At 36.8% G+C, this 25690-nt stretch overlaps 1 protein-coding gene across 1 annotated transcript in view; it reads left to right on the forward strand.

The window, feature by feature from the left end:
• LOC138717586 (translocation protein SEC63 homolog) overlaps positions 1-25690 on the forward strand; it is a 58234-nt gene that overhangs the window by 15914 nt on the left and 16630 nt on the right. Inside the window, exons 2-11 of the mRNA XM_069851115.1 lie at positions 1341-1440; positions 2864-2978; positions 6584-6696; positions 9248-9309; positions 11128-11186; positions 11881-11931; positions 14413-14521; positions 16951-17045; positions 19705-19837; positions 20986-21078. Coding sequence (XP_069707216.1) covers positions 1341-1440; positions 2864-2978; positions 6584-6696; positions 9248-9309; positions 11128-11186; positions 11881-11931; positions 14413-14521; positions 16951-17045; positions 19705-19837; positions 20986-21078 — 930 coding nt within the window. The remainder of the gene's footprint in view (positions 1-1340; positions 1441-2863; positions 2979-6583; positions 6697-9247; positions 9310-11127; positions 11187-11880; positions 11932-14412; positions 14522-16950; positions 17046-19704; positions 19838-20985; positions 21079-25690) is intronic.

Consider the following 25690-nt stretch of genomic DNA (forward strand, 5'->3'; position numbering starts at 1 on the left):
TAGATCACCGAACCCTGTATCTTATGTCCCAGTGTCTAAAGAATAACTCGGAGGTCGCTCTTTTCCACAATCACCTTTTAGAAATTTGCCAAAGAAAAATGTTTGTGTAGCATAACTGCTCTTTTAGTTAAGATGAATGCATCACTTTGTTAAAAGTGCAGCATTGAAATTTAAGACTTCTTAAGGTGGTTGACATGCACTTTGGATCAAAGTTGATATAATTCCTGCATTTCAATAATACACAAACTTCTTTTACACTGGCAAATTTAGTCACTTTGTTGACCAGCAGTATCTAAATGTATTGAGAGATGATGAATTTTCTCTTAATTCTTTCTCCTTTAGACTGAAAAGGGCCAAGTGGTCTTATTCTTTTGTACGTAAGGTGATTAGAGTGATCACACTTCAGAAGTGTTGCAGGTCAGACTGCATAGTCTAGGAATAGGCAAGTTTCTTAATCTTAACAGGGTTGAAGTCACTTTAACACAATTTTAGTGCTAACAGAAATTCCGTACAAGCTATTTGCTTTCCACTGTGTTTTTCTTAGCAAGCAAGACTTCCTTGACCAAGACTAACTTGATCTTGATTAACTTCGAAATACAACTAAAATTTTTATCGGAGAGAGATTCCCTGCCTTGTCAGGGTGTTTACAGTATAAATGCAATTTCCTTCCAGTCCTGAAAGGACATGGGAGAAAATCTTGTTGACTAACTTGTTAATACATAGTTTCTTGCCAAAGGCCTATTGTTAGTGAATTACATAGCTTACTAATAGCTATTATCTTACTCTTCCTTCCTTTTCTCCTTCAAGAGGAAAAACTTAAATTAAGGCAACTTATAAAAAGCAGATGTTGCAAAGAGGAGGAAATTGGATTGTATTTTGGATTGAGGAAGGAAGTAGCTGGTGCTCTATCTGCACTATTTAGTTGTATACAAACACCATTTTGCATGTAAGCTAGGTTTTTGGGGATTGGTTTGTTTTGTTTTGCCTGCACACAGTAGCTTACATACTGTGAAATGAGAGATTTAACTGGAGTTGAGTGTAAAATGGCAGAAGTAAAACCTACAGGTGCACATTAGCCAGGCAAAGGCTGGATTCACAGTGGTTGCTATATGGTGTGTGAAAAATGTACCTTTTAGGTGGTGGAGAAGAATCTGAAAAACTTGTTCTGTTTATGGATGTGCAGTGTCACTTAAACGGATGGAAAACATTCTTTCCTCCAATGTTGCTGGACCTTTCGTTAGTCCTGCAACTGATTTTATACCACCTGCTCCAGGATGAGTTGAGCTTGTTTGTTCTGATTTTTGTCAGGTTAATCACAATCTTTCTCTATTTCTTTATAGAGCAAATTCGATTAAAAAATATAAGAAATGTATATGGAAGATGCTTGTGGTATCGTTTGCGACTGTTGAAACCACAACAAAACATAATTCCTACAGTAAAGTAAGTACATTTCATTTGCATGACTTTTTCCATTAAAGTAATTCCTACACTTTTTTAAATAAAAATATTTTTTTTGTAATCAAAGCGGCTGGAATTAGTTCTGTAATAATGTTTTTTGTGTCACAGAAGAAATTTCACAGAATCACAGACTAGTAGGGATTAGAAGGGGCCTCTGGAGATCATCTTGTCCAACCCCCCTGCTAAAGTAGGTTCACTTACAGTAGGTTACACAGGAATGTGTCCAGGTGGGTTTTGAATATCTACAGAGGAAGAGGTTCCACAGCCTCTCTGGGCAGCCTGTTCCAGTGCTTTGTCACCCTCACAGTAAAGAAGTTTTTCTTTATTGAGGTGGAACTTTCTGTATTTCTGTTAGTGCCCATTGCCCCTTGTTCTGTTCCTAGGCGCTGTTGAGAAGAGTCTAGCCCCATTCTCTTGGCACCCTTTACATATTTGTAAGCATTGATAAGGTCCCCTCTGTCTTCTCCAGGCTAAACAGACTGAGCCTCTCCTTATGAGAAATGCTTCAGTCCCCTGATCATTTTAGTGGCCTTCTGCTGGACTCTTTCCAGTAGTTCCATGTCTTTCTTGAGCTGGGGAGCCCGGAACAGGACACAGCACTACAGATGGGGCCTTGCTAGGGTAGAGTAGAGAAGGGAGGGTAACCACCCTCCACCTGCTGGCCACACTTCTAATGCACTTCAGGATACCATTGCTGGCTTGTGGTTAATTTGTTGTCCATCAGGACATTTAATAGGTAATCATTATTATCTAGTATGGTTTGAGATTAAGATAGGTGCTGTTTATCCTATATAAAATACCTGCTAAATGAAACCAGTGACCCTCAGCACTAATAAATAAGTAAACAGTGCTCTTATTAGTGCCAAAAAAACCAATCCTCCCCCACTGAAGTTAGTGGTGCTAGCCATGCTTTTGATTTAAATATTTAATATGTAAATATGTATAATAGTAATTTGTGTGTTTGGAGTTGATGGGTTTATATCCTTCAGTTCTTTATTAACCCTACCCTGAAAATATTTTGCTGTCTGTTTTGTATCTGTTTCAGCATTTGGAGATTTTTTTTAGCATTGTTTTTGTCTAGGATGAAGTTAAAGTCATCCTTTAAAAATAGGAAATACTGTTGTGTATCTGCTGAGGAGAGACAGTTAAAGAATAGAAAGTGTCTTTGATAGTGGCTTGCCTGTATTTAAAAAAACCTGAATAATTAGAAGTCAGAGCAGCTGTCTCACCTCTGTCAAAGATGGTGTTATAACTGAAGTACTCATACCTGCTTTAAAATGCTTTAATGTTTCTTGCTGTTTTAATATTGTGTCTTGAAGACTGATATCAAATGGCTTTTTACTGTATTTGGAGAATTATACTAGAGCTAGTGGATTTGTACATTTAAATTCTTTCTTCCAAACAGGAAAATAGTTCTCCTTGCTGGCTGGGCATTATTTTTGTTTCTTGCTTACAAAGTTTCCAAAACAGACCGAGAGTATCAAGAGTACAACCCTTATGAGGTTTTACATTTGGATCCTGTAAGTAAAAGCATCTTTCACTACTCTGTACTACTGTAACTGTATAATCTATGTGTAGATGTCAAATTTAAGACTTGTTTTTTTTAAATGAAGCATTAACAAAATCACTAGATACTTTCACTAAAGTTCTTTTTTTGGCACCTGAAAGTTGCTGCTATTTATTGTGAAGTCAGTCATTAGATATTTATTGCCTGCATCTGTACTAATTTATAACTTCCATGTCTAACTCCTTCAAAATTGTACTGAATTTATTAATACAGTGAGGTGGATTTTTTTTCATCTGTTTTGAATCTTGTGATGTTTTGCCTTGCATTGTAGAGGAAAAAAAAAAAAATCATTCAGCCTTCTATGCCCTGTGAAAAACTTCTCAATAGCAGTGTTTTGGAATGCTGCTAAATAAACTGTATAAACAAGAATATGGATTCATTTGATTTATTGTTGTATGGCAGTATTTCTCCTGTCAATTGAAGGTTTCACTAAAGGGTGTTGGTGATGCACGTTTTTATGTCGTAAAGGTTACCTTGACTCTTTTGCATCTGAATGCAAACAACATTCTAAACAGTGAAACCAGCCAAATGTTTTATTAAACTGGGGGGTGGGGGAAAAGATGTACTGTTTATCTAGAAAATAAATGCTTGACAGATAGACTTATTGAACATCTCTTAAACTCTTGTTTAGTCTTGTCAAGCTCGTTTTTAATTCGTCTTAACCACAATACCTCAAGTAAATTATCTGCTGATATTAATTCCTGATACAAAGCTCCTTGTTTGAGTAACAGTAGAGTCATTTTTTCCCTTCTGAAGTCTGAGGTATCTTTTACTCTCCAGTCTAAGGGAATAACACTGTGGATACACAAGAGTATGGAAGAACTTAGAGTGTATCTGTTTTGATCAAACTTGAGGAGTATTGTTAGTGTGGGAGGGCTTAATATATATGTGGACATTAACAAACACATCACTTGCTACTAGTCATGTGACTTCTCAGCATAAGGGTGGGCATCACTGGTACTGCTTTTCTACCCTGAGAAAGCTACTAGAGCAGATCAGTACACTCTGGCCTGTTTCTAGCTAGACAGGTAGAACAAGACCTGCCTGTCATGTGCAGAAGCAAGTTATTTAAATTCAACCTCTGTTTACTTTCTCTGACTGCTTGCTGACTTCCATTCTCTCACTGACGCACAGGAACAAGATAAACTTTTACTGTTGGGTGGTATCTGTTGGAAATGTGTAGTTGAGATGTTTGTGTTTCTGGGTTAACTTTGGTTAAACAAATCACACTAGTGATTAGGTCATCAGAAGATTATCTTTTGCCGTCTTTGGAAAATTTCTGCAAAGTAGCAACCTTGAGGGGAAAGAAGGTGAATTAGTGAATTCTAAGTTAATGTTTGTCAGTGAAGACTTGCAGTTGTGCTCAAGGCATGCAACTTTTCCAGTATTGTTTTCTTTACCTGGAATGCTCTGAGAACTGGTAGAGGGATGGAGTATATTGTCATAACAAGTTGGATTAAAGCCAGAGACATAACAAGGGGCATGAGATGGGTGTGAAGATAGGTCAGTTGAAGTAGGGCTCAAAATAGGAGTCCAAAATTCCAGAGCTTGTTTGGGTTTTTGTATTTCTATGCTATCGGATGTCTGTTAAATCCTGCTGAAAAACTTCTAGTTCAGACTACAGGACACTTAACAGCTTTCTTCTGTAACAATTCAAGTGGAACATTTAGAGTTGTTGGCAATCCTGCTGATAGTGAAGTAATACAGATGTTGAAGTGTTGTTAGTTAATCACAATGCTGTTGTTAAAATAAAAAACAGAACCCCCCAAACTTGGAAGAAAAAGGAGTGTGTGAGTTGCAGGCAAGCACTTGAAAGTTTTCATAAACAATAATTTTGCTTATTTGTATTCACACCATGACGAAGATCTTTTTTTTTAAGTCTCGTTAGCATATCAGCTTACTACAAGAGGCTTTTTTTTCCTGAGAAACACTGTAGTGTGAACAAAGTCCACATAAAGTACATGCACCTTATTTTATATAAAATGTCAGCACTTTGAACATAGAATAGCTCTTTTTAGAGTGCATCACTTAAATCCGCTATGGCACTCTGGTAGTATTAGGGCTTTATTGAGTGAGTGTCCTTACTGCCATTTTACAGGTGGGGTCAAAGGCAGAGGCATGAAGCTTAAAACTGATTATAATTTTAGATTCTTTCAGTAAGACAATTAGGACCTTAATTTTTATTAGGTACTTAATATAGGGAATATTTATGTTCTAAGTAGGGTGTGACTGACACCAACTGTCCCAGGCTGCTAAGCCTTTCTCTAAGTCAGGCCTAACCTCTGTGGCCAAGTTTCTGGAAGTGAGAAGCAAGCAATTAATGATAGGTGGAAAGTTTATCAGCTTACCAGGGATTGCATATAGCCTTTGTTGCAGATTAAAAATATGAATTTTTTTCTAATAAGTAGCATTCATGTAAGCCATAAACTCATTATTTCTCCAGAAGTCTGATTTTTTTTTTTTTTTCTATCTCCTACTCACTTTCCAGCTTCTACTACTCACCTGGCATTCATCTGTCTAGTCTTGAAATGGTTGGTTTTACTTGAAGTCTAACTTCTTGTGGAGTAAATTCATCCTTTGTATTAAATGAGGCAGGCATGCTGTTGAAAAAGTGGTGGAAAATGGTAGATGCACTATATGAAGAGAGAGAAAGTAATAGAAACTGAAGCCTCAGGGTAGTTTAATTTCTGGTTTAAACTTACTGAAATAGTACCATGGTCTTTAAATCACTTCTTGTGTGTTTGTTATGCAGTTAGGGTCAGCACGCTAGGCCTCTCTGCCACAGAACGTTTGAGAGTCCTGTGGTAATGGTTCTGCTAAACTTGGCAGATAGTTTACTAGAAAAACTTCATCTGCAGTTCCTGTAAAGTTTTGTGGGTTTTCTCGAGTAGTGAAGTTGACAGTCCAACCTGAAAGTTAGTGCACAGGGGGTTGTTGGTGGCATTTAACAATGCACTGTGCTAGAATAAAAATCAATCTATCTTCTTGGGTTTAAGTAATGTATTCCCTTTGTTCAAGAAGTTTGAAATAATTTATGGGTAGGATGATTCTAGTCAAAAGTGTTCTGAAGCAGCAGGGCAATCCACTGTTCCTGGTGACTGTCAGATTTATTTCTGCCTGCAAGCTGCAAGTGAACCATCATGCTTGATTTATGAACTCTTTGCTTAAATAGAAGAATATTGCAAGTGAGAATTCTTCATATTCATGAATGTGTTTAGGAAAAGATAAGATTTATCAAACAGGTAAGGCTGTCTTACCTTTTTTCTACGGATGGGTGAACAAGGTAAAACAAAAACCCCAATATGTAGCCTTATGAATGTCTTTCTTAGACTATGACTTCTAACTTGTTTTAAAAATGTAATGATTATAAAAATGTTATTACAAAAATAATTGTATCTCCATTAAATGCATAGGTAGTTTCATAGTCATATTATATTAGAACGTGATTCTTTACTTCAGTGAATGGTTCAGAGAACTATTGCACAGTATGCTTTAGAGTATAGATATAGAAGAATGGGTTTGATTTATTTATTAATAACTCAAACTTTTCTTTTTAAGGGAGCAAGTGTATCAGAAATTAAGAAGCAATACCGTGCACTGTCGCTAAAATACCATCCAGATAAAGGAGGAGATGAAGTTATGTTCATGAGGATTGCTAAGGCCTATGCAGCGTAAGTTTTTTTTTTGGGTTTTTTTGTCTGCCAAAAATGGGAGACCTCTAAGAAAATAGCAAGGATGACCTAAGCAGCCAGGGAAAATGTGTTCGGATATGTAAGAAAAGTCAAAACACGTTTCAGTTCAGTGCATACTTCCTCTGTACAAGTTAGAAAGGATAATTTGATTTTTTAGCAACTGTCAGAATAATGTAAGATGTTTGATCATTGTATCAAACTTCCATGCCAGCTTGGAAAAATGTTTCCAGTGTGAGATAGATGGGTAGATATCTACCTAGATAGGTACATATATATCTTTATATATCTCTATATATATAAAGCCTCAGAGATGGGTGTTGTGGTTTTTAAGTGATCAACTCTGCAGCAAATAAATATATTGTTCATTTAACCTGATGATAAAGCCAAAGAGTGTGAGAGACAGTATTTTAACTCTGTTCCCATGTAGTGACAAAGGTGTTTCATTTTGGTTCTGACTCAGTTTTCTCTCGGCACCCCCGCGTCCCTTTTCATTTGCACTTGCCTTGCAGTCCTGATTTTTTCATTCACTGACTGTTTCATATTACTTATGTAGTTCTTAAAAGCTGAATCCTCAAATCCTCTTTTCCTCCAGAGCACTTTTTGGGCCTTAACTCTGCTTACAGCTTTTTTAATCTGAGACCCAATATGTAATATTAGAATTCAGTATGAAGGAAATCCATTTTTATTAAATGTTTCCATAGCCAAGATATGGGTTTGGGTTTTGTAATGCTGTTCATAAATGAAATGCTAATATAGCTTTATATTCTTTTTTACTCTGATTGTCAGTCAAAGTCCATTGCTTTCTGACCAGGTTCTTCTAGATATTGCATCTGTGAAGCATGTAATGCTTAATATCAAATTTCTTTATCTGAACACAGTTGATGTTACATGATATTTCTGATTTAGCAGAATACATTTGTATTGTGTTTTAGAATAGTTTGTAAGTCATCAAATACAACAATTTCAATACACACTTCAATCAGAATACTAATGTTTCCCATTACTATTCTCTCTAACACGCTCACTGTCACAACACTGGGCATCCTCAGGTACCAGGAAGGTGTGTGTGTTGAAGCCAGCTCAAGTGAAAATTATTTTGCTAGTTGTCTAGTTTTTATACTATGTTGGGCTGCACCAAGTATGTGCTTTCCCCATGCTGGTCTTGCCAATTCAAGGAGGCGTTCATACTTTAATGAACTCATGCTACCGGTTGATCTGCTCAACTCTTGATAGGTGTTTAAATAAAACAAAGGCTGCCCTCTGGTCTTGTGTGTTGAGACAGAGTCAAGTCTTTTCAGTAGCTGTGGTGAGTGACTGTGGTCAGTCAGAGCTTCATGGTATGTTGCCCTTGCCTGTCCTGTCTGACCCTTCTTCCATTGTAGGGGTTTATTGGGTCAATCACATTTAAGAACTGAGCAAGCTGGTGATATCTGCTTGTGAGTTGTCTGTGGTTGACATTACTGACTGGTTGACGTTACTGACTACTTGAGAGTCCTGTTTGAGTTGAGCTGAAAAGGGGAGCCAGTGTCATACTCTCTTGAATGGTTTTGAGACACATTTGCATTACTGTGAAAGTCTCTTCTATAGGATATTCTAGTATTGCTTTCTGAACTCCTGGAACATTTTACTTCTTTGCCAGCTAGCACTGGAATGCGTGATGATGCAATTTGATACTTGAAACACTAGTGCAAGGGCTGTGGCACAGGCATATCTTGAAGTAAATGATGGTGAAGTTTATCAGCCATGCATGTTTTGAAAGAATATAGAAGATACCATTTGGTGTGGCTGCTTGTTAGCAAGTGGGAGACTTAGAAATGGTCAGATGTCTGATACACTATTTCTTCTGAGACAATCTTCCACGTAGATTCCATAGTGAATGTGTGATTTCTGTTTCCTAAAGCAGTATTCTTCTCTGTAGTGACAGGGCTTTTGTTTGAGGTTGTATATTATTGCCAAGAAACTGTCATTATAGAGACAGGCTTAGAAACTGTAAAATTTAGGAGGTGGTGTCTTCTCACTTCTTAAATATGAAACTAGGGAGTTCCAGGAAAAAACAACCACCAAGCAAAAATTAAGTATCTAGAACAAGCGAATAAAAGCCCATGTGGACAACTTATGCTGTATGAACTAATCTTGCATGTTCAGTTTCCTTGCAGAAGAAAGATAATGTTTTCAGTCTTTGTCTTTCAAAATTTGCCGTAGTGAAACCTGACATTGAAAAATGCTTTTTGCTGGTGGATCACTCACTCAAGGGAAATGATTGTTGTATCTCCAGTATGAGGGCACACCTTCTGTGTCTGATTTCTTTTCTGTTACAGTGCTAAAAGAATGACAGTGCTTGTATATTATGAAGGAAGACACCAGTATTGTTTCATATCAGATTTCATATGAACAATAGCAGAAGCTGTTTAGCCTGTCAAATCATCTCTTAAAGATGATATAAATGCCACACTTTAAAGTTTCTGTATGTTAATGATTCAGAGAAATTTCTTCACAGCTGTATTAACTTCGTGTCTCTTCTTCAAACTAGTTTAACTGATGAAGAATCACGAAAAAATTGGGAAGAATTTGGTAATCCAGATGGACCACAAGGTAATGATTATGAATGAGAGAAGTTCTGTAATTTCGTTGCATTGAGACGTGTAATATCTGATAATTTGAACTCAGATCTTAACATGTATATATCTTCCCTATGATTACAGGCAGTGCATCTGATCACTTTTTTCCTTACGAAACTGGCTCTGGGGTGATGGTGGGAGGAAAAGGCAGGAAGGAAGTTGCTTTTACTTTTCTCAAACTTCTTATTGGGGGAAAAAGATAAGGGCTATTTTTAATTAGTCAGCTTCACTAAGTATCTGGAGAGACTGGCCAGTATTAAAAGGAAGTATTAAGTAAAAAAATAGACTATTACTCATCAGAAACTTGCCAATTTTGAACATTTTTTTGAATTTATCATCAGGCAGTATAAACGTGTGTTGGAAAATTAACTAGCCATAAGGGAATAAACACAATTCAAAATCGTGTATGTGTGAATATGCATGTATGTGTTAAATACTGTGTGTGAGTCTGCTGGAAGCAGTACTGTTTGTGTAGCTTTATGCCACCTTTATCTTGAGTGAGTTCTGGAGATCATCCTGGTGCTAGTAGATTCTTCCTGGGCAGGTCACTATGTAGAAATTATCCTGATAATGGTGTATTGAAGTTTTACAGTAGATGATACAAACTAAAACAAATTAAGACTGAAAGTTAATAGGACCTTTTGCCCCCTCCTATTTGCATATGTGAGTTACTTATATATCTTTGCAACCAGTGTTTTAAGTGGACTAGTTGTGAGGAAAAATACTGTGTATTTCTAGCTGCTTCTGGTGCTCATTAGAAGTGAAAAGGAAACCTCCATACATAGCTGCTGGTTGATGCTCTGCTGTTTGCAGGACTAATTTGTGCTCTTTATCTACATGAATTGACTTGAAAGGTCAACTCAAAAGTTGTAAATGGAGTTTGTAACTTAATTATGAAGTTACAGGATGGCATGTGAGGGAACTCTGATGGGAATTCTTCTGATACTGGAGATAGTATCAGAATACTACCATAAGTACACAGTCTCCCTGTTTAAGGCAATGCTCGTCATTTGTACCTGCTAGTACTGAAGAAAGCATGTTTTTGGGTTTTATTTTTTAAGCATGGCGTAGAAGTTGTAGTCTTTTTTTTTTTTCTTCATTTCATAGCACTTCTAGGGTTGGGATAAGTAGTGTCTACAAAGTTCGGTTTACTACTGCTGAAGTGGTGGAAAACAAGCTATTTCATGCTGTTCTTTATTTGGATCTGTGTACTGCAGGTGTGACTGTTAGAGGGTCATGTCGTCTGTTTTCTGCAGCTTAACTCCTCTTGAATTGAAGTGTGTTCCTTTCTTCCCAATCACACAAATTTGAACTGTCAGAGTTTTGTTGTACAACTTACAGTTTGCTTCCTAATGTTACAAACTAATAAAACTTTTTCCTTAGGATTCATTTACTTGAAGTTTTCTTGCAGTTTATGTGTTTACTGACCTATATGTATTAAAACTGCTGAAAACTCTGCAAGGCAAAAAATCTTTCCATCTGTGAAATCTTTCTCGTTTTTTAATATGTTATTAAATCTTGCATATCTGTTTCACTCCAATTATGTTAAGCTAAAATCTTTGGTATTTCAGATGTTGCATTTAAGTCTTGTTATTTTATTGCACGCTTGAGTGTATTTCTAATTTAGTCTTGCTTTTCTGAATTTGTTAGAATTTGCCTCGAAGTGATAAAAGGATTTTCTTGTGGGTTGGTGGTTTTGTTGTTTGGAGTTTTTCTGGTTTGTTAGATGTAATGCGACTTAAAAACAATTCCTTAATACTTTACAGTGAATTTATTTTCTTTCATCCTACAGCTACAAGCTTTGGTATAGCTTTGCCAGCTTGGATTGTGGATCAGAAAAATTCTATTTTGGTGAGTCAGCTTGCCTCAGGATTTTAAGATGAACTTTCAAGTGTTCACCTTAACACGTTTTAGTCAAACTATGTTGTTAATAATACTTTGGTCCAAATGCGCATCTTTTGAAGCAAATTTTAGGTGTCAAAAGCGTTAGAGTAGCTTAAATGTAACCTTTGAGAGCACAGTATTGATGTACTTGGAAGGCTGTCATTGGAATGATGATGGTTATAGTGTGGTCACCTTTGCTACAAAATGTATGGTGTTGGAAGGAAACACATATAGACTGTTTGGATTTCTGTAGTTCCATTTGGTTTGCAAGTGATGCTGTGATCATAGTGTCTAAATGTTTCCTTCTGCATTTGTTGCTGTAAGTTATTTTGGCTTGCCTGCTTGATTCTTTTAATGTGGTAGTCACTTCTGCTGCACCACAGTTTAACTGCCAACTCTTTAATTATTAAAGAAATCCACCTGAGACAATCTGGGTGATTTAAGATACCTTACACCAAACTGATGCTTCTTATTTAAACAAAACTCAGCTGGTTACATTACTCATTATTTTTGAAGAACAACTTAGAGCAGGCATTATGCTTGCATTAATTTGTAGTAGGCTTGTGGCAATACTATTTGATTGTGTTTTAGAATAAAGATTAAATGAGAGTGGTATTAAGTAACTGAAATGTCTAATTCCTTGTTTCATATTTTTCTCTAGGTTTTGTTTGTATACGGGTTAGCATTTATGGTTATTCTTCCAGTTGTTGTGGTAAGTATTATCTGATTACTATTCTACCCTCTAACCAAGCTGTAAACAGGGCTATCTTAGGCATAAGTAGAGTTGCTCATTCTTGCCTTTCATGGAGAAAGCAAGTGAACATTTTTAATGTGGGTATCTTCTATTATTATGGTGTAGCTCTTGTAGAGTTTTTTTTGGAAAAAATGCAGTGCCATAAGAGAGGGCTGTAGCGAAAATTGGATATCACAAGAGCTAGAGATTGAGTTATGTAATTTGTCTTGTACCTTCTGTCATTCATCACATGAAAAATAATGATGTGATAAACTCAAGTATATTCAGTGGTGTTAGTGTAGAGCCAGGACTGACAGGTCTGTAGGTGGCGGTACTAGAATGATTACTGCGTGTGGAACAGGTTGTTGGTTTGGTTTCTCCTTTCTGCTTTGTTTCCAAAACTTCCAGTTTTTATTGATCTTCTATATGCTATGAGTTGTCTGCCTTTGAGATGTCTTTGTGCACGGAATCAGTTGCCAGGTGTGTGGTATTTCAGGGCTTGGGCTTACGCCACAGCATTACTTTTGAAAAATGTCCCTTTATCTAGTCATTATGTGTTTGGGGTGTGGTATGAAGAAAGACTCCAAAAACTGACAACTAGAACCCTTCGTGCTTTTGGGAAGAGGATTTTCATTTGAGAAAGTGTCCTGGGGTGTTGGCAACTCTGTGTTGCGTATCTCTGTGTGCAGAGGCACAGCCAGGCAGTATCCCTGCTATTTGAGAATCTTTCTGCATAATTGAGAATTTAATGTAGAAAATGAGATGTGGTGATTTCAAATTGTTGAATGAGTCTAAAGTCCAGGGTACAGTGTCTGCATATTTTTTCCATCTTTCCTTTTAGGTTTCATTTGGTGTCTGATGCTTTTTTTGTGTACATGTACTTTTAGTGGTTTATACCAGGTTTGTCATAGGTCAACTGAAAGCAAACATCCATTCTGTTGTTATGAAGAAATATCCTGAGCAGAGAGGAAAAAGTCTACTGCCTCTTGCCCCTATACCAGATGTAAGCGTCTGCATTTAGACTAGTCACTCTAAATTTCCTTTTTAGTTGGTAGGGAGGAATAATCACTTTTATGGAGCAAGTTATTTTATGATTTCATTCTGAAGTAGACATGCAAAGATGATTCATTCCTTTAGTGGGCCTGTTTCTCTTTTATGAATCAATAATGAAACTGAAGTTAACTACAGTCTAGTCATCCTATATCTGAGATAGGCATCTAAAATTCAGGCTAGTTTCACCATTTGAATCTGGATCAACAGAAAAAGGTAAGTACTGATATCTAGTCCTTCCTAGACCTCCACTGACCCAAGTGCTTTGTACATGAGGCACGGGAGACTAGCTATATCTGCAAAAGCAGTTAGGACGGGTTCTTTCATGTAGGTTTGGACTGATTATAGTTACATTTTTCTTCCAGTACCTATACTTAAAAAAATTGAATTGCTATGGGATTATAATCTAAATTTTTCTGCAGAAAATTTTAAAGTTATGTACTGTTTTGTGTCAGGGTTCTTCTGTTCATGGAAGAATCAAACCTAATTTGTTTAAAAAAATTGGTGGGGACCCAATAATTAAATTGCGGAGTTCTTGCTGTAGTAAGGTAATTTATGTTATTGACTATTAAAATAGTAGTAAGCATCACTTTAGTGCTTATTACTTCTCACTTGTGATAAACTTTAGTAGACTGAGGTGTCATGGATGTGTTTTCTCATGTTAGTGAGCTTTGCTTAGAAGGAGGAGTCTAATGAACAGACTGCAGTTTATAACCCAGCACACCATTTCCCTTAAAATATGTTACAGAGTACAGTCACTGTACTCTGAATTCCGTTAATTGAAGTCACTGCTATAATGTTAATGAGGGAACTATTGGAATGTTTCTGAAAGTCTGGTAAACTTTCTGTTAACCTGAAGGCATATGACTTAATTCTGAAAATTTGCAGCAAAGGTACTGGGCCACCTCCAAATTCCCCTTCTGAAAAAAAGCATTTTCTGATTTGGTGACTTCAGTTATTTTTTGAAATTTTCTTAAAATGGAAGAAATGTTCCTGGTTTGCCTAAACTGAATTTCATTTGAATGCTGTGTCACACAGTAGGGAATTACCATGTATACAGAAAGTGGTAAATCCAGTGGATTTACTGTTCAGTGGATTCACTAAACCAACAAAAAAATGAACAAATAAGTATGTGCTTGTATGTTGGGGGAATTCTGTAGGCTAGAGATAATCTAAAATTTTTTAGCGTTAGATTTTCTCTGTTGAACATTTTGGTGTGCTTTTAGAATTTGGGTTGGTAAAGAATTTCTTTTGTTTCCTTCCCCTTTCTGAAATTCAGTTGACTGTAACATAGGTAAAATCAATTGGGCTGAGTTAACAGTTTGTGAATAGACATGAGGAGATCTGGCATAGCTGTTTCAATGTTTAATTGTAGCTGACAATTTTTTTTTTTCTTGTTAAATATCTCAGGGTTCCTGGTGGTACCGGTCAATACGATACAGTGGAGATCAGATTCTCATTCGGACAACGCAAATATATACATATTTTGTCTATAAGACACGGAACATGGACATGAAACGTAAGTGGAGGGCATCTTGAAGTGCTGATGTGTTCATCTGAAATGTCTGTCTGCTGATGTTAAAATACTTTTGCTTTGTAAGCCTTTATTAGGTTAAAATAATGTTCCTGGTTCCTTGAAATTTTGTTAAAACTTCATTTTGTGTCAATTGAAAAGTATCTGTAAGAAAATGTAACTGTCTGTGAGAGAGAGTTATATAGATCTATATGTACATCCATATATAAATATATGTATGTTGTGTGTTGGGAAAAACAGATGCTAATCTGCTTGTTGTCCTGAGTTACTATGCAGCCACTAAGCATGCAGGCTGTAACAGTGTTTTCTTCTGTTAGTTTAATAAAATGGGCCTTGGGAATTTTCTAGGGACTGTCATTTTTCTTAACTTGAGAACAAAATAGCACGACCAGTACTCTATTCTTAACTGATATGTTATAGCTAAATTTATGTTTAGGAATTTTGCTCTTTATCAATTTCAGGTTACTTTGTTATTTGTTTATAGTTTTTGATAAACGCTTTTTTTCTCTATTGCCCACTTTTAAAGAAATAAACTTTTTCCTGTGGAAGTCTGTAGATGCATTATGTTGGACTTTGTCTTGGTCTACAGCATCCTCAGGTGCAGGATTGCATCTTTCAGTTTGGAGGCTGGCATGGGCCTGAAGAATTTACATGATATCAGTGAGTTACAGATTGGATTTTACTGGATTGAATATTCAGAGCAATTGAAAAGCAGAATAAAACAACCAAAAATCAAACCCTCAAAAAGGAATTATAAATATATTCTTGTACGCTTTGAATTGCACTGTTGTTCAGCTTTAGATTTGCTGGAAGATGGCTAGAAGCATCCACTCTTGATGTGTGCATTCACTACTGAACAGAAAAGCTTCATGCGTAATCAAAGAAGTCTAGGAGATAAGAGCATGGAAGTATGTTCACTTTCTAGTCAAAGCACAAATGGATTTGTGTGGGGAAGTAATTTATACCAGTTTATACTCTCCACCCTGTTTTACTCCTGTGCTTTTTCCCCCTCTTGAAACGGCTCATTGAGAAAGGAGGAGTGGGAAAGTAGGTGAAACATCTTTAGAAGTTTACAGAGATGACTGCAAACCTGTTCTCTTCGTTCTCCAAGCTTGTCAACAGTAGATTATTTCATGTTGAATGCTACTTGGAAGCATACCTTTTGAGGCTTTCCTTGTTTCTCCTGAAGATAGGTTGAAAAATTATCCCTGTATTTAAGTGGGTTTATTTAAGGACTTAACATTTTTGCAGAGTCTTGGGGTCAGAGGCTAGTCAAGTCTTTTAGGTGAGGTCTGTTGTGCTGTCAGAATGAAAAATGAGGCACAACTGAGGTGGCCTAGGCAAACAACAGTGTGATCAGGTTGGGCTTTTTCTCAGCTGAGCATTCCACAATGGTGAGGTACCAGTGCCAAAACTCAAGGCTTAAGTCTGGGCTGATGTAATCAGACTGGGCTAGGGAAATGGTGAGACTTGCCCTGTGTTCAATCTTTTGTTTTAGGTTTCAAGACAAATGAGTTTACTTCATTTCTTGATGAGCCACAGTTGTGTACCTTGATAATAGCAAAGTATAGGTGTCTGAAACTCCTCCATATGCTCTGCTCAGGAAGTAGATAGATAATTGAGAATGGAAGTAAAAATTGAAGCTCAGGGAATTGACTGGTTGTTAGTAGGTGGAATTTGCTGAGCACTGCAAGTAGGCAAAAATAACGGTCTTTCTCAAAGTTTAAAAATGAAGCTTGAGTAACTATTGCTGAAAAAATTACTTAAACTGAAGCAAATGATAGAGTGAGCTTTCTCTTATTGTCTAAGGCTAAGAGGTCTGATACGTTCATGAGCGGAAACCTCATAATGAGGCTAGAATAACCCTTTGTGTAGGTCTTTGATCTTAATTAAACAACAGAGTATCTTGAGGTAGTATGGATTTTCCCAATCACAACAGGAAAAAAGCAGTCCATCATATGCGTGGAATGTGTTGGTATTGAAGTGCTTTTGTAATAATTAAAAGAACCAATTTTGTTGAATTTTCAGTGCTGACTAAACAGAGGATTGAGTTGAGATTTTATGCTGCTCCCCCCTCCAGTGCATGCGTTGTGATGCAGCTGCAGGCAAATGAATTGCTGAGAGGAATGGTTCTGTGAGCATGCAGATGTCTGCCAGTCCCAAAGAAGTCTGTTTTTCTGAAGACATTTAGAATCAAACGCTGCACCTGATGCCTTCAATAATGTCTTGTACCAGGCATTGGTTCTTGCCTCTTTTGCCCTGTGGCAGTAGTAATTGGTTCACTAAATAGAGAACGTGGATATTCATGGTTGTTTGGAGTGGGAATAAGTTTTATGGCTGAGGATTCTGAAGAAATCGCTTGGTGGCATAGGATGTTGCTGACTTTCTCTGTCTGCCTCCAATTATTTTTGCAGGGCTTATCATGGTTTTAGCTGGGGCATCCGAATTTGATCCTCAATACAATAAAGATGCCACGAGCAGACCAGCAGACAACATTCAGATACCACAGGTTAGTTATGTAAAGAGGTGTTTTATAAATAACTCACCCCTTCAAAAGAGGAGTGAGATAGTGCTTCTAGATGACCTGCGGACACAATTCAAATTCTCAAGGTGTTAATTTTATTGAGGTGCAACTTTTATCTCTTCAGAAGTAGGAATTAGAAGCTAGACTTGATTTTAATTTTTTTTGAAAAGAGAAGATAACATTAATTGGTGATAATGCTTTGCTTAAATGCAATCGGTTTAGCATAGAGACTAGGTTTTTGGGGAGGGGTAAACTAAATGGAGAATCAAAGTATCAGTCCTTATAAATTTTGAGTATTGATACAAGGTGATTGCCATTTGATAAAGTTCTTTTAAATCATAATACAGATCTGGTTGAATATGTTAATACTGAAAACTTTTAATTTGATGTCTTAATTAACAGTGTCTTTAAATATTATAAAGATTCCTCCATGAATGTCTGTTTCCCTCTGGTTGCCTTTTATTTTCATTTCCACTCAGTCTTCCCAACAGAGATGCCATAATGCATACTGTGGCAAGTAATTATTGCTAGCAGAGTTTTAGGAGGTCTTATTTATCAGAAGCTAACGCTCTGGTTTCAACAAGTTTAAAGCACAATATGCAAAATGCTTCAACTGAACTGTTTTGAGTTTGCAAAATGGGGGAGGGGGTAGTCTCAAAGATTTAACTCTTGCATGCACACAGTTGAATTCTCAAGTCACAAGTGTACTTTCATGTCCTAAACATAAAGAAAATAGACTGAGATACCTCTATAATTAATTGTCCTTTTCTCTTTTAATTCTTTGCCATCTTTGTGGTCTTTGAGAAGCAACTGAAATTGTGATTAGGTAAGGTCTTTCAGCAGTGGGGAGCACATGACTAGGAAAGAACTTGGTCAAGTTTTTCTGTGCTGTTGCAAGCACTGGCATTGTGCAAACCCTTTACATTTAATCATTCTTTATTTAAATGGCAGTCAAGCCTTCTGTAACTGTATCCTCCTAAGAAGCTGTTCCAGAGCTTGCTGATCTAGTAGTTACTCTTGTTTGTGGCCGCTCTATAACCATGTTTTTTGTCATTATGATTCTAAAGTCTATAATGATTCTTGCTTTTTATATCCTTAATGTATTTATAGACAGAAACAACAGATCGTTTGTTTGCTTTTCTCTTTATTTTGCTAAATTAGAAAGGTTGCTGTCTTTTAATTCCTTCTTTCCCCAAAAGCTGCTCTTTTACCTCATCCTGCTGTGTGCTGAATGGGGTACTGTTGTTAGTTGATGCTTTCTAGATTTTATATTATTTTCTATTCTATCTGCTCAGAATTGTCCACAGTACTCCTTGTTAGTTTTTGGCAGTGCCTTAGTCAATGGCACTATTATTCCTGCAGGGAATAACTCTCAGTGTACTTTTTTTCCGCAACAGTTTCATATAGTGGTTTAATACAACTAGTGTGGGATCGCTACATTTTCTGGATTTCTGTTGTCCTATATACCTCTGTCTTCCAGTTAACAACTCCCATCTTCAAGCTGCAGTTCTTGTTAGTATACAAGTGCATCACCTTTCATTTTATACTACTGGATTTTATTCCATTTCTTCAGTAATCACTCATCTGTGGGTTTTTTTTTTTCTGAATATATGGCAGTACAAGTCTGAAGCATCAATACAAAGGGTATTGCTAATAATTTGTTAGTGTCTCCTGCTTTTGAGGCCATAATCATTGTTCACATTTTTGACTGTTTCATCATAAACCCAATATTGATATTTTCAATGGAAGTTTTCTTATTGAATGGTCTGGTATTATAGCAGGATGTGCTTGTAAGAAACCTCTTGTTGTAAGATCTTTTTTCAGGCATAGGGAAAGACTGGTCAAAAGTCAATGTAGCCTGCCTGTTGATACCCTAACTTCCTTTTGTGGCTGGAGATTTCTTAGTCTCTCCTCAGATGACTTGTTGACCTAAAAAGTGAAGCTTCTGGACTGTGTATTGATTCTTATAGATGATGAGCTTCTGTTATTCTGCTTTGCAGCATCTCCCTCCAGGGTCTTCATCAAATTCAGATTAGAGACCTGTTTGAACTGTGCATCTCGGTCTAGTCAGGATCTAGGGTGGTTGTCCTGAACAAAGAACACCATGCTTTTATTCAAGTTGATGCTTTTTATAAATAAGTTAAAATACTTGATCTTCAGCCTACCAGGGTGTTCAGGCTTATAACCCACCTTCCTGTGGGTGATATGTGAAACTATTTCTGAGAAATTTGGCTGGGTCTTAGATGGGTGAAGGGTCTCAAGGTGATGATGTTGCTATTGCATATTGAGTTTTATGTAAATACCTTAGAAATGTGGTTGAATCTGGTAAACCTTGGCAATAAAATCAGATTTTTAAAATATTTATCTATCAATACAAGTTTGCTCAGTGTTATCCAAGGCAAGTTTCTTGTGCGCAAATCTTTACTTTCCCCCTCACTCCCACATTGAAACAAAGACTTTCTTTGACTTTTTTGAGCTGGGTTATGAATAAAACTGGCTTGTGTTTGTCTCTAAATTTTCCTTGGAATGTTGTGTGAAGGCTTCCTTTTGGGAATGTAACTTTTCTCTTGTAAACTGTTCTCCTTCTGCATTTCTTTTTCTCCAGCACCAAAATACCTGTTTGTGTTTAACTATTTTATTTTAGCTAATCAGAGAAATCGGTGGCATAAATTTAAAGAAGAATGAGCCTCCACTCACCTGCCCTTACAGCCTGAAAGCCAGAGTTCTGCTCTTGAGTCATCTTGCCAGGATGAAAGTTCCTGAGGTCCTTGAAGAAGGTAATGGCTTCTCCCCTAATTAGGTATTGTTGGAAACAAGGCAGTGTGGTGTGTGCTACAGTACTCATTCTTGTCTGTTAAAGAGTTCCATGGATCTCTGCTCAGTAATCTCTATGCAGTATACTTAAAGACTTACTAGGGTTGAAAAAATTAAGTACACTTACTTAGCATTTACTCATTCTCTTAACAGCCTTGTAATACTGATATCCTCCTTTATAATGCTTTTTGGCTGCAAATGTGACTTACTTTTTATTCTCTTACAAAAAGAAAAAAAAAGTTAAGTATTTTTACATTTGTTTTGCAAAGTAGCGAAATCCAAGCTAAGCATAATACTGCTCTCTAACATTTCCGTGCATGGTTATTTTTTGAGTTTTTTAGCCCAGTAAGTGAAGCAAAGATGACAAGATTAGAACTTTAAAATATCAGTTACATATGAGCTTCAGTTTCTGTTTTGCAATTTTTATTCTTGTAAATATACAAACTGATGTGTTTCTAAATGCAGTTCTTTGTAAGTTTCACAGCTGAAACCAGTTTCTATGGCTGACCAGCAAGCTTGAGTTGTTTTAATGCAAATTAAAAAAACCGACCAAGCAACAAATTAGTGAAGATGCGTTGGTTCAAATTTTCCAGTTTCTTTCAAAAGAAAAATGATCAGTTTTAAATAGTTGCTAAAAATCTCCAATCTTCCTTGCTGCTTAGTTACTGTTTGTACTTACAGCTTCACAGATCTGAATTCAAAAAATCCTTAGTACTCTGCAAATTTTTTTCCCAGAACTGGTGTTTCACTTCAAATAAAAATCCTTTGTGTAAAACTTGTGATTACCTAAAAAAATCATGCTATTCTAATAAGACTGGTAAATTGTCTGTGCCATCCTGGTTTTGTTAGATGGATCTAATAAGTACTTCTTTGTTTGGAGTGGAATCCGATTGTCTGGTACAGAAAACTTGCCCTCCCTTTTAGCACTTGCTCTTTCCTGTTTTCTTAGGGAATGTTACAGATGAATGTGCCAATGATAATAAATTGGTATTTTTAAAAGTAGAAGAATAAATAGAAATGAAAACAGCACTAAAATGTCCAGTTCATGTAAACTGCCACATTTTTTTCATAATAGAAGTGCAACATAATTGCAGCCAGTTATGTCTTGCAGATCAGCAGTTTATTCTGAAAAAGAGTCCTGCACTACTTCAAGAAATGATTAATGTGATCTGCCAACTAATAATAATGGCCCGAAGCCGCGAAGGTAAGAAAAAAACCCTGTATCATTGAAACTAGTATGATTCTTCATGGCAGTACTGCATAAAGTCCTTGGTTCTTGTTGGAAACTTAACCTGTGATATTTAAAAAATGCCTGAATGCACTATTACTTTTTGGCGTAATGAGTTCTCCATTTTGAGGATTGAAAAACCACTGCCAAGCCCTACTCTGAAATCTTGAGTATGTGTGTTCAGCTTGTAATTTTTGCAATTAAGCTTCTTCTTAAATGCAGTTGAAAACCTTTTTTTAAAGATGTGATTCATTTTCCATAGCAAAGCAGCTAGTATAAGACCAATTAAACCTTGTGTTCATCCGTCTTTTAATTTGCACTCTTACAGTTCTTCCTCTCCTGTTGCGTCACTTGTTTTTTGGATTTTTTCTTTGTTGCTCATACTTCTCTGTTTCAGGATCCTATGCCATTTAGCCTGCTATGTAGGTTTTTTTTAGCTTGCAGATGCAGGTGCTTTGCCATAATTGCCATAGAAATTACGATTTAATTGGAATGTAATATTTAAGCTTTTTATTTTTTCCGTAAGAAAAGCAATTATGCTGAAAATGGTTGCTTGTAGCGTAAAAAAGCAAAGACTTGGATCTCAATCCTTTATTGCAGCAAACATGGACAAGGCATTTTTTAATGCCAAATTGGTGACTATTTTGTTTGCTTATATATATATGTATAAGCAATATATAATATATTATATATAATAATACTTATTGGTTGATCCTTAAAAGTCCAAAACTCTTAACAAGCATTGATATCCTTCTAATGAGAATGGTTTTTGGGGAAAATCTTTCCCAGTGCTATTGCAGGATATTGTGTTCTGTAACAAAAAAGTACATGAGGGGAGACATGGAAAGGTAAGGATGTTGCATCTTGGCATGTGTTCTAATTTAGAAATAAGTATTGATTAAGTATATTTCTAGTTCTCTTTTTAAACCACATTTACTACTCTGCGCCTGCTGGGGGTAGAACATGAAACCTGGAAGTAAACAGTAGCCATATTTTTCATTGTAGAAGTAATTGTCACCTAGCATTAACTTATATTTATTGATGGGTATCATATTTAGAGCTTAGCTGTGGATGTGCTTTGTTTTTCCTGGATATTCTCCAGACTAACACTGTAACAAAGTTGCAAAGATGTGCTGTAAAACTTAGTTTAGTAGTTCAGTATTTTATTTCATGAAACAGCTAAGTAGGTGTTTTTGGAAATGTGTGTGTGGGGATGCGTTTTGTTGTTTTTAAATGAATGAATTTGAGGACTTGGAGGTAAACTGTTTCAGAATTCTGGTCTTTGATCTGAAGCAAAATCACAATTCTTGCTCCTTATTTGGCAAATTTAAAATGTTGATGCTATTTTTGGTGACGGTACGTGTAGAGAATTTTGCTGCCTGCTGACTGTTGTTGGGAAACAACTGGAAATCGGAGAGGTATAATTATGTTTGGTTTAAGGTATGAGTAAAATTAGTTAGATAATGAAATTTTTGAGACTATTTTGCTTAAGCTTGTGTATTTGCTATCTTACCATAGCTTAAAACTTAACTATAGATGTTTCTGGGTTTAGCTCTGTTTTTCACTTAAATCACCTTGACATGGTTTGTAAAATTATTGCATGCCATAATTGTCCATAGATGTTCAGCAGTTCTGATCTGTGAAAATACAAAGATAATGATTTACATTAATATTATCTAAAGAAATATTTTGGGGACAAACTTATTGTGAAACCTAAATCGATGGTGGGATGAGGGGTCTCATTTTGTGCTTCATTCATTTGTCTTTCAAGTATCCTGAATTATTATTATCAGCTTAAAAATATCTGTAACCATTTATGCATACTTTGTAATCAAGTCTTTTGAAGAAAAGCACTTTAGATAAATCTTCAGAAGCTTGGCACTAATTTTTCCTAGTTAGTTTTAAGAAAGTCCATACTGCATTCAACTATTGGTCCAGGATCAGCTGTTCTTGAAGGAGGTGCAAGAAAGACTGAGAAGGAGTAAGAACAGCACATTGCAGAATGGTATTTTTGAAGTTCTGCTGTCTGAATTGTTCATAGGGACAAACATCTTGCCTCCCCAGACAGAAAAAAGTGATCCCTCAGGCTGTTTATGTATCCCTATAAAAGCCACAGACACTGCTTTTCTTACCAAAGCACATTAGAAACAGTCTGCCATGAAAGAATGAGTGTGGATTTGGCATAAAGATCACTTAATTGTGGTAACTTCTTAATTTTTAACAGATCTATTATTCTTTGCATATGAGTTTAGATTTATTTGGATTTATGTGCAAGAAACAGTTCTAGTTTGCTTTCATAAAACCAAAATTGATACTATTTTCATTTCAGTCCAGTCAGTTTTCAGTTACTGCTAAGCTGCTTTCCAGCCTGATGGAGAATATGGCAACTGAGCAACCTTTAGGTTGAATGTATTCTTTTCCCCTGATTTCTGCATAGTCTGAGAGACTTTCTTATTACATCTTTGAAAGTACATTTTACTCCATGGCATCCCTTGATTGCATCCATTATTTTGTGATAATAACTGGTAGTTTAGATCTGCTGCTGATCAGTTATCTTGGTGGCTCCTTTGAGGTCGTCCTTAAGTATCATAATTAACTGCCCTGCCAAGTAAGTTGTTTTGGCCAAAAACATGGAATATGCCTAACTTGTCTGAGGTGGTTACTAGAGCATCAGTTCATCTCTCCAGTCAAAGTATGTGTCTTCCAGGTTGGAAGCTGCAGTGTAATGCAGAGGTTGTGCTTTGACCCATGTTTTTACCATTCCTTCCCAAGCAACTATGACTTACATTTAAATTTGTTGTTAACTACTTTAATGTCATAGAATGGTTTGCGTTGGACAGGACCTTAAAGATCATACAGTTCCAACCCCCCTGTCATGGGCTGGGACACCTCCCACTAGATTGGGTTGCTTAAGGCCCCATCCAGCCTGGCCTGGAACACTTTCAGAGAGGGGCAACCACAACCTCCCTGGGCAACCTGCGCTAGTGCCTCACCACACTCATTGTGAAGAATTTCTTCCTAAAGTCTAATCTAAATCTCTTCCCTTCCAATTTAAAGCCATTCCCCTCTTGTCCTATCACTACATGCTCTTGTAAAAAGTCCCTCTTCAGCTTTCTTGTAGGCCCCCTTCAGGTACTGGAAGGTCACTATAAGGTCTCTTTGGAGCCTTTTTTTCTCCAGAGTGAACAACCCTAACTCAGCCTGTCCTCACAGCAGAGTTTCTCCAGCCTTCTGATCATCTTTGTGGCCCTTCTCTGGACCCGTTCCAACAGTTCCATATCCTTCTTATCTTGAGGATTCCGGAATTGAACACAATACTCCAGGTGGGGTTTCAAAAGAGCAGAATAGAGGGGGAGAATCTGCTCCTTTGACCTGCTGGCCATGCTTCTTTTGATGCAGCCCAGGATACGGTTGGCCTCTGGGCTGTGAGCACACATTGCTGGCTCATGTCAAGCCTCTCATTAATCAGCACCCCCAAGTCCTCTACAGGGTTGCTCTCAATCACATCATCCCTCATCCTGTATTAAAACCACAGATTTCCCCAACCCAGCTGTTGGACCTTGCGCTTGGCCTTGTTGAACCTCATGAAGTTCATACACACCCACTTCTCCAGCATGTCCAGGTCTGTCTGGATGACATCTCGTCCTTCCGTTGTGGCAACTGCACCACTCAGCTTGGTGTCACCTGCAAACTTGCTGAGGGTGCACTCACTCTCACTGTCTAGATCATTGATGAAAATATGAAATGGCAAAGGTCCCAATATGGATCCCTCACGGATACTGCTTGTCACGGATCTCCAGCTGGACATTGAGCTGTTGACCAGTACTTTCTGAATGTGACTCTGTTTTGGGTGACTTTTTGACTTTAGGTTAAAAGTCATCTTGGCTTGTGCACTTTGACAAGCAGAAGCTGTCTAAGTATGTGATATAATGGTATTCATTTTATGGCAGGGGCTGTTGGGTATTGTTAAAAGCTGTAGTGTCCTTGGATCCACTCTTGGGGAATATTAAGTCCTGTGTTATTTTCAGGAAACAAAAATAATGTTCTCCAGCATTGTTAAAATATTTTTCTACTGTCAAATGGATGATAAGTCAATGCTTTAAGAAAGAGAAGAATTTCCACTCTGACTAGTGCTCTGTGGTCTCAAAGCTGTAGGTGAATTTCCTGCAAAAGCTAGCTTCTTGGAGAATATTTAGGATTCTTTTATTTGGTTTGTAGTGTGGGGGTTTTTAATGTAGAAAATCCTGTGACTTTCCTTAGCAGTAGCCAAAAACATTACAAGGGAAGTAGAGGGTAGATAAGATGGAAAGTAAATTTTCCACTATTTACTTGGGAGATTAGTCTTCCTGCTACTTTTTTTTTTTTAATTTTTATTTTTTATTTTTCCTGTTTTGAAGGGTAGAGGCTATGTTCTTGTTACTTATCCATATGTGTCTCTGAATAGTTGCATTCATATATTCTTTTTGCATTGTGTATGGTCTTTACACTGTTCAATATACTGGATTAAAAAAAAGTCCTGTAATTTGATTTGACAGCTGATTATATTTGTAGTCTGAAGAAACAAGCATTTTGAGGGGAGAGGAGCAGG

Source organism: Phaenicophaeus curvirostris, chromosome 2, assembly GCF_032191515.1.
Source record: "Phaenicophaeus curvirostris isolate KB17595 chromosome 2, BPBGC_Pcur_1.0, whole genome shotgun sequence".
In the NCBI taxonomy this organism is placed as follows: Eukaryota; Metazoa; Chordata; class Aves; order Cuculiformes; family Cuculidae; genus Phaenicophaeus; species Phaenicophaeus curvirostris.